This window comes from Cucurbita pepo, chromosome LG03 (genome assembly GCF_002806865.2).
Source record: "Cucurbita pepo subsp. pepo cultivar mu-cu-16 chromosome LG03, ASM280686v2, whole genome shotgun sequence".
Lineage (NCBI taxonomy): Eukaryota > Viridiplantae > Streptophyta > Magnoliopsida > Cucurbitales > Cucurbitaceae > Cucurbita > Cucurbita pepo.
Window position 1 is genome coordinate 2,643,971 of NC_036640.1, and position 8,982 is coordinate 2,652,952.

The window sequence follows — 8,982 nt, forward strand, 5'->3', positions numbered from 1 at the left end:
ACATCAAACACTTTCATATACTAATAATTTAAAAAATCAAGCTCTATCCGAGTGGACTGAATGACATTATCGACCAATGATTCGAAAGTGTGAGATATATTTACCAACTAAGGATATTAATAGGTTCGGTTGAATCTGATTGTTCGNTGTCTTACATCAAACACTTTCATACACTAATAATTTAAAAAATCAAGCTCTATCCGAGTGGACTGAATGACATTATCGACCAACGATTCGAAAGTGTGAGATACATTTATCAACTAAGGATATTAATAGGTTCGGTTGAATCTGATTGTTCGGGTAAAATTTTTCAACCAAAACAATTGTTATTGAATAATGTACCGAAACGAAGCCAACTATACTATTTTTTGGATGAATTGGTTCGAGTTGTTTGAGTCATTTATTCAAAATTTATAGTCGTGTGTAAAAACATTTATTTATTTATTTTTAAATATTTAATTAAGATTGATAATTTATTTTGAATATATATTTTGAAAATTTACCTAATTAGTTTATGAAAAATAAATAATTATGAAAACAAAATAAAATAAATATACGTATATTTAAATGTATCGAAAACAAAAGTATATTTTTTTAAATTTAGTCGTCGAACTTTGTTGTTTGTGTCAAATACGTTTTCGAAGAAATTATATAAATTTAAACGCTTATATTCTTTCACTGTNAATATTTTTTGGTTGAATTGGTTCCAGTTGTTTGAGTCATTTATTCAAAATTTGTAGTCCTTTGTAAAAATATTTATTTATTTATTTTTAAATACTTAATTAAGATTGATAATTTATTTTGAAGGTATATTTTGGAAATTTACCTAATTTGTTCATGGAAAATGAATAATAAAAAATAATTATTAAACAAAATAAAATAAATATATGCATATTTAAATGTATCGAAAACAAAAATATATTTTTTAAAATTTAGTCGTCGAACTTTGTTGTTTGTGTCAAATACGTTTTTGAAGAAATTATATAAATTTAAACGCTTATATTCTTTCACTGTGATATTCAAGTAAAGGAAGTAGTGACTGAATCAATATCATTAAAAGTTAACATCTAATACTCTAAATCAGGCAAGTTTTATTTAAAATAATAAAATAATTTAGTGTTTGACGTTTTAAATAGGTGAAATCTCATGTGAATCAGCAATGACCACCTTACAAGACTAAATACTCCTGGGTGACCGATAGTGAAGTAGTACCGTGAGGGAATAGTGAAAAGAACCCCCATCGNAGTCCAGTAGCCGAAAGCATCACTAGCTTACGCTCTGACCCGAGTAGCATGGGGCACGTGGAATCCCGTGTGAATCAGCAAGGACCACCTTGCAAGGCTAAATACTCCTGGGTGACCGATAGTGAAGTAGTACCGTGAGGGAAGGGTGAAAAGAACCCCCATCGGGGAGTGAAATAGAACATGAAACCGTAAGCTTCCAAGCAGTGGGAGGAGACCAGGACTCTGACCGCGTGCCTGTTGAAGAATGAGCCGGCGACTCATAGGCAGTGGTTTGGTTAAGGGAACCCACCAGAACCGTAGCGAAAGCGTGCCTGTTAAGGGATCATATTTTGAATTAAGATTCCAAATTTAGAGCAAAGTAAAATATTAGTTATTAATAAATAAATGAGTGTATTGTAAAAAAGTCAAAATGTAGAAATTATTTTATTGGTTGGTTGGTCTTAATTATTAATAAAATACTCCATTGGATGCATTGGATTTGATTTTTTAAAATAAAAAATATATGCGTACAATTGAATTCAGCCGATATATTCCAAAAATACAGACAGGTAACATTTAATTTCCTTGGGAATGCACATTTTAACGTTGCTTTCTATTTTTTCATCGCAGTAATTATTTTTTAAATTAATATTAATTTTTAAGAATATTTTTCAAAAATTAAGATTATTGTATATTCAAAAAGAAATTAGTGATTATAATTATAAACTTAGTTGAGTTTAAATAAATAAAAAATTTATGTATTGAATTTATTTGAATGAATGATTAATTTTATAAAAATGAATTTTTATTGTATGATGTAATTATATATACATATGTTTATTTAATTTTTATAATTATTTATTTGATTATCTATTCTTCAATTCTTTGTAAAAAAAAAAAAAAAAAAAAAAAACTAACAATTTAAGTGGTAAATTTTAATTCTAACATTTTACTTTTATTTAATGAAAATAATCGGAACAATTTGAACAAATTCAACCCAAAAAAATTATAATTAGATTAAATTGTGTCTTCATTATTTAATAAGAGTTGTTTCGGTTAAAAAAAATTTAATTTAAAAAATGGCTTTAAGGCTTCCCAAAATGCTTCGTAATAATGAATATTTATAAAATCAGGATCATCTCCTAAATTAGCCAACGTGAGACTTCCTCCTAATAATCCTCCCTTGAATAAAGTACATTATAGAGCCTCCTTGAGGCCTATGGAACACTCGAACAGCCTCCCCTTCATCGAGACTCAACTCCTTCTCTGGAGATCTCGAACAAAATATACCATTTTTCAACATTTTAGTCACTTTTGACTACACTTTCGAAGCTCATAATTCTTTGTTCGTCGTTTGAGGATTTTACTGACATGATTAAGTTTAGGGCATGACTATGATACTATGTCAGGAATCAGGACCCTCATGATGACTAAGTTTAGGGTATGACTCTGATACTATGTTAAGAATCACGATCCTCATGATGACTAAGTTTAAGGTATGACTCTGATAGTATGTTAAGAATCACGACCCTCATGGTATGATATTGTCTACTTTGATCATAGGTTCTCATGATTTTGTTCGGAACTTCCTTAAAAGGCCGGTAACAGTGGAGACGTAACTTATAAAGTTATGATCATTTTCTAAACTGTGGGCTCTCTCAAAAGAAATTGATATATATATATATTAATTACTTTTAAATAAGGCAATTTCCAAGTCCCAACCGCGTCTCTTCTGCAGCTTGTGGTGACTGTTAGAGAGAGAGAGAGAGACAGAGAGGAGAGAGAGATTTCATCTTCTTCTTCTTCACCGAATTCAGTTCCTTCTTTAATCCGCCATTTTTCTCAGCCAGTTTGAACAACCAGAACCAGAAGAAGAAGAACCAGAAGAAGAAGAAGAAGAAGAAGAAGAAGCTGTTTAGTTCTTCGATTCCCTCTCTATGGGCTGTTCTGCTTCCAGACCCATCACTTTCCCCTCCGCCGACCCTGAAACGGCTTCCCCATCCTCTCCGCCGCTTCCCAGAGCTTTCTCTCTTCCGACGCCGCTCATCCACCACCCCCCCATCAAACACGGCGACACCCACCATCTCGTCACTCTCACTTCCACCACCTACGGTTCTCTCCTCCTCATCGACCGCCCCAACCCCAATGCCTTCAAATTCCCCGCCCCAGAACACGCCGACCACTCTCAATCACCCACCGCCGCCGATTCCGACCACGGTTTTTCCCCCGATTCCGTCATCAACACCTGGGAACTAATGGACGGCCTCGATGACCCCATTCCAAACCCCAACCTCGCGATTCAGAAACCCCCTTTCAAAACCGTCGGATCCGAGGATTTCGATGCGCCGTCTTCCTTAGTCAAGCCGCTCTGGCAGCATTTGTCCGAAGAAGCTCTCCTCGCTAAATTAGACCCTAACGTCGTTTTAAGTTACCGACGAGCTCTCTCCTCCCGGCAATTAGCCTCCAATGGCTACCAAAAAACCGCCAAATCAGTCGATTCCAGTCCGATATGTTCTTCATTCCCCGGCGGAGAAGACAAAGTCGTAATCTATTTCACGAGCTTGCGAGGAATCCGGAAAACCTACGAGGATTGCTGCTGGATTCGCACGATCTTCAGAGGATTCAGAGTTCCGGTGGACGAACGCGACATTTCCATGGATTCATCGTACAGAAAAGAGTTGCAGAGTGCGATTGGAGGGAAGAAATTAAGTCTACCACAAGTGTTCATACGAGGAAATCACATCGGCGGTGCCGAGGAAATCAAACAGCTAAACGAGTGCGGGGAATTGGGAAAGCTTTTAGTGGGATTTCCAGTTCGGGAGGTGAAAACTGTGTGTGAACGGTGTGGGGAAGCGAGGTTTGTGCCGTGCCCTAACTGCCATGGCAGCCGGAAGGTGTTCGAAGAAGAAGAAGGAGAGCTGAGAAGATGCCCTGATTGTAATGAAAATGGCTTGATTAAGTGCCCTGATTGCTGCATCTGAGTGCAAAGAATTTAGGTATGATATCAAAACGCTTCTTCTTTGCTGCAGCTTGTTCTTGTAAGATTTATTTGTTCATATTGGTATGAACACTGTATAATCATTATCTATGTGTTCTTCGAAATATATCTAAGTTATGAACCCTAGATCTTGGGTTCGTTCCTTTCGAGTTTTTAAGATGTTTGAGAATAAGATAACTTAAATTAGATTGAGCTTATGTTAATCGATCCAAATGAACCTAAATAGATGGAAAATACATACAACAACAATTTGTGGTTTTAGGGTACAATTGTGAACTTATGGTGTATTAAGGGAGGGGGAGGACGGGTTTTGGTTGCGTTAAGCAAACAATGTCGTAGATAATTGGACAACGTTTTTGTGATGTTCTACATTGGTTGGGGAATAGAACAAATCACCCTTTACAAGGGTGTAGAAACCTTCTCCTACCAGACTCGTTTTAAAGTCTTGAGGGGAAGTCTGGAAGTGAAAGCCAAAAGAGGACAATATTTGCTAGCAGTGGATCTGGGTCGTTACAAATGGTATAAGGGCCAGACACCGATGTGCTAGCTTTCTCGCTCTTCCCTTAAGGGGGTAGACATGAGGTGGTGTGTCAGTAAGGACATTGAGCTCCAAAGGGGTAGACACAAGGCGGTGTGCCAGTAAGGACGCTGGCCCCAAAAAGGGGTGGATTTGGTGGTGATCCCACATCGGTTGGTGGAAGGAACGAGTGCCAGCGAGGACACTGGGCCTAGAAGGAGGTGGATTGTGATGTCCCACATTGGCTGGGGAGGAGAACAAATCACATTTATAAGGGTGTGGAAACCTTCCCTTAACGCCCTCTTAAAGCCTTGAGGGAAAGCCTCAAATGGAAAACTTATTGTCCGCTAATCTAGGTCGTTACAGTTCTGTTCGGTTTAAAATCATTTTTAAATAAGTATTTAATCATTAAGATTATACTTTTAAGCATGATTGTCTTACTACGAAAGTGATTTTAATCGTTTTATTTTGGATATATATACACCCTTGTATTTTCAAGATAGACACGAGTTGGTGTGCTAGTATGGACGCTGGCCCTAAAGGGGTGGATTTGGTGATGGTCTCCCGTCGATTGGAGAAAAGAACGAGTGTCAGCGAGGACGCTGAGCCTCGAAAAGGTAGATTGTGATGTCCCACATTGGCTGTAAGACGTTTTAAAAAGCCTTGAAGGAAGCCGGAAAGAGAAAACTCAAAAGATTATACTTTTATTTATTTATTTTGGATATATATATATATATATATAGCCTTGTATTTTGAAGATAGGGTTTTTGTCTTTTGTGCATGGTAGGTAATTGGTTGGCCTTTTATGATGACAAGTAGCACCAATACTTTCTATAGCTTTTATTATTTAACTATTTAAATTATTATTTTCCTAATTTATTAATTGAATTATGCTCGTGTTAATATAATTAAATAAAAAAATAAATTGATATGAGAGTGATTTTATAATTAGTAGTTTTAATAAAAATGATTTGTTTATAAATTATTTATTAAAATTAAAATTTATAATTATTTTGATATTTAGTTCTAGGGGGTGGTTTTAGAATAAATATTTTTATATTTAATAAATCAATTAATTTTAATTTAAAAATTAATAAATTATGAGTTTTTTTTTAATTAAAAATATTCATAGATTTTTTAAAATGTAAAATTAAGGGTAAATAAATAAAAGTACATTTAATTTAAAAAAATTGTAATTTAATATACCCATCGATCTTATCTTCTTCACGATCTTGACGTCACAATAAAAGAGGTTTTTATCGCCTAAAACTCTGATACCGTAAACCCTAACACTGAATTCAGCTCTCCTCCAATCAAAGCTCCAACAATGGCGATCTCAGCATCATCCGGTCCATTCATGTAATTTTCTTCATTATTTCACGAATGCGAGCTGTTTGTTGATTCTGAACTCGATTCCACCTTTAAATAGCGAGAGACGAATCAGGGGAAAGTGAGAAGAAAATCGAAGCAGATATGGGCAGCACCCCGAACGATTTCTCTGTCATCATTCTCCCTTCCGAATGCGGTATTGATTCGCGGCCACTTTTGGCGGATAAAGGCAAGGACAAGGAGTCTGAAGAGGCTGAAAATTGGCACGATTGCGTTCAAAACCTTTCATCTGATGAGGATTTCTCCGATCTCGATCTCTTGCAGTTTGTCCGTCTCGAGGGCTCCGATAAGGCTGGGAATCGCATCCTCCGCGTCGTCGGGAAGTACTATCCAGGTAAAGCAGCGATTCCGTATTATGATTTTTCTTCTGTTATTGGTTTTTGAGGTTTCATTGTTTTAGTTTAACAATTTCGAGACTTAATTGAAGGTTGGACTACTTAGACCCAACAAAGGTTCATGACAAATTTACGGTTAACATCTTCTTAGTAGTAATGTTCTTAGCCTCTGTCTTCTCTTGATATCACCATAAAATGGATGGGGCTAACGTTTAAGCACAAACTTCTGTTCAGAAATATTGTTTAATGTTTTCTTGTATTAGAATTCAATAACTGCAACTTGCTTTCTAAGCACGATATTTCTTCGAACACAGCTGTGGTTGTAAGTGGAGAGCGGCTGAAGAAATATATCCTCCATAAATTTCAGAACGAATTGTCAGAGGGTCCATTTTGCGTTGTGTACTTTCATACAACCGCCCAGAAGGACGATAATTGTCCTGGCTTAACCATCTTGAGGTGGATTTATGAAGAACTTCCGTCTGATTACAAGGATAGACTTCAAACTCTCTACTTTGTACATCCTGGTCTCCGTTCAAGGCTTGTCTTGGCGACTCTAGGCCGGTTTTTCCTCAGTGGCAGGTGAGTGCGTTCACCATATGTTGAATTTGTTGAGATTTGATCAATATTTTTAATTAAATTAAGGTTTAATATTTGCAATTACTGCTGCTGCTTCTTTATGGATAGAATTCAGATTCTTCTTATTAGTGCTTCAATTGGTAATTGTTTATCTTCTTTTTGATTTCACAAACTTTGAGAATTTTACCATTGCTCTTGCAATATTATTATCATTTATTTTTGCAGCTGAAATTTTCATAGTTTTCAGTTGACACTTTTACAATCACGCCTTTTCTTTCATCATACTGTATATATATGTATGTATGTATATGTATATGAACATGAAAGCAGTTACATTCTCATACCCGGTTTAGTTAGTTTAGTTATTATATATATATATATATATATATATATATATATATATATGTATATAATAATAATATTTTTTATTGATGTATTCTATAAGCGAATAACAAGGGAAGAAACAGGTAACCGTTCGTCTTCGTTAATCAATATGATGCTACCAGAAATTATTAGTATCTTTGGAAATATATAGTTTTTTTCAATTCTTAAAAGCATCTCACTAGAAAATATAATCTTTACGGTAGTGGGGAGAACCTATGGTATGAGTTACTATGGTTGTTTAACTTACTTGAAATTTTGTGCTATCCGTCTCCTCTAATGCTGTATATCTTGAATGATTTATGCCTAGAAGTTTGAAAGCGTTATAAACATACATCTTGTGTAGTTTGTTTGATAAGATTTATTCTCTTTTTGTAGTTTGTACTGGAAAATCAAGTATGTGAGCCGCCTTCAATATCTTTCAGACGATATAAAGAAGGGTGAGGTTGAAATTCCTGATTTTGTGAAAAGTCACGATGAAGTTCTTGAACACAGACCATTGACAGATTACGGCATTGAACCTGATTCTCTCAATGTCACAGGGGCACCTTATTCTGCCCACTCCTTTGGGAGATATGAGGAGAGATGGACGTCAAGGCAGTACATGATGTAGTAAGCCTGGTTAAAGAAGTTGTGTTTGATCTCAGGCAACTCCAAGGCTTATGGGCAATTAACATGAGCCATGGCTAAACAATAAAAAGTTTGTACATGTGTTGTGTAGCTTGTATTAGTAACTTCTCTAGTGTTGCTTGCAAACTGAATGGGATGTTATTTCTGATTGCCTGCCAATGTTAGATGCTCATTTATTTTCTCCTTACCAACTGGTTCAAATGTTTAATTATCTGTCAATGGGCTCTTGTGTTCTTCATTATGGTTGTAGTTGATAGCTTATTCAAATTATTTTATCTTGTGTCATATAATGCAAGGAGATAGCGTGACCTTGCATCTAATCACCCTAAGGTATATTGAGGGCGAGTTCGACACGATTTTTGAAAGGAGATAAATAGTGCCTTTCAGCTTATTTAGAGCATTTTTCAAAACTTTTATGAAACTTTAAGAACTCTGGAAAGTACTTTTAGAGTGCAAGTATTTCTTGTAGAAAAAGTACGAATTTTGCAGCACATTTAAGTCATCAAGGTAATTCACATTGAGATTAAGGCATTTGAGTTTCCTGCTTTTAATTGGTTTGTTCTTCTACATGGCAAGGAGCAAGAAAATGCAAAGGCTACAGGCAGGAATGTTGTTTATGGATATGATTGCATTACAATACACACCACAGAATCATAATGGAGTTTCAAATGACCAAATCTCTGTCTTGACTCTGGTAGTTGCATTGGGTGCGAACAAGTCATGACAGTAAGGATTCAGGGCTGTAAATTTCTGACAAACTTGAAAATTCCTTGGATGTCTAGTTTCCTTCACTCTTTATATGTAAATTATTCATCATGTTCTTTGTTATATGATATTATATTTTGGTTTCAGATTATTTTAGGAGTGAATTTTCATGGTGTGAAGGAGGAAGAAAACCCTGAAGAGTTTATGAACCAGACTGATTACCCAGAG

General features: G+C 35.5%; 2 protein-coding genes across 2 annotated transcripts; both read left to right on the forward strand.

Annotated features, from left to right (window-relative positions):
• The first annotated feature begins 2,940 nt into the window (after positions 1–2,940).
• Positions 2,941–6,122, forward strand: LOC111790682 (uncharacterized protein At3g28850-like). The gene is made up of 2 exons (XM_023671693.1): positions 2,941–4,219; positions 6,041–6,122. Exon 1 carries the CDS (start codon positions 3,161–3,163, stop codon positions 4,202–4,204), a length of 1,044 nt encoding a protein of 347 aa, XP_023527461.1. The 5' UTR covers positions 2,941–3,160; the 3' UTR covers positions 4,205–4,219; positions 6,041–6,122.
• A 21-nt stretch (positions 6,123–6,143) lies between these two features.
• On the forward strand, positions 6,144–8,236 carry LOC111790683 (ganglioside-induced differentiation-associated protein 2). Its single transcript, XM_023671694.1, has 3 exons — positions 6,144–6,461; positions 6,777–7,041; positions 7,798–8,236. The coding sequence occupies exons 1-3, from the start codon at positions 6,212–6,214 to the stop codon at positions 8,030–8,032; spliced, it is 750 nt and encodes a 249-aa protein (XP_023527462.1). The 5' UTR covers positions 6,144–6,211; the 3' UTR covers positions 8,033–8,236.
• Positions 8,237–8,982: the final 746 nt, after the last annotated feature.

Excerpts from the sequence above, each read along its gene's own strand:
- LOC111790682 (XM_023671693.1), top strand. The coding sequence starts at position 3,161 with ATGGGCTGTTCTGCTTCCAGACCCATCACTTTCCCCTCCGCCGACCCT.
- LOC111790683 (XM_023671694.1), top strand. The coding sequence starts at position 6,212 with ATGGGCAGCACCCCGAACGATTTCTCTGTCATCATTCTCCCTTCCGAA. Across the intron at positions 6,462-6,776 it reads CGTCGGGAAGTACTATCCAG|CTGTGGTTGTAAGTGGAGAG; the intron begins GTAAAGCAGCGA and ends CTTCGAACACAG. Across the intron at positions 7,042-7,797 it reads CGGTTTTTCCTCAGTGGCAG|TTTGTACTGGAAAATCAAGT; the intron begins GTGAGTGCGTTC and ends CTCTTTTTGTAG.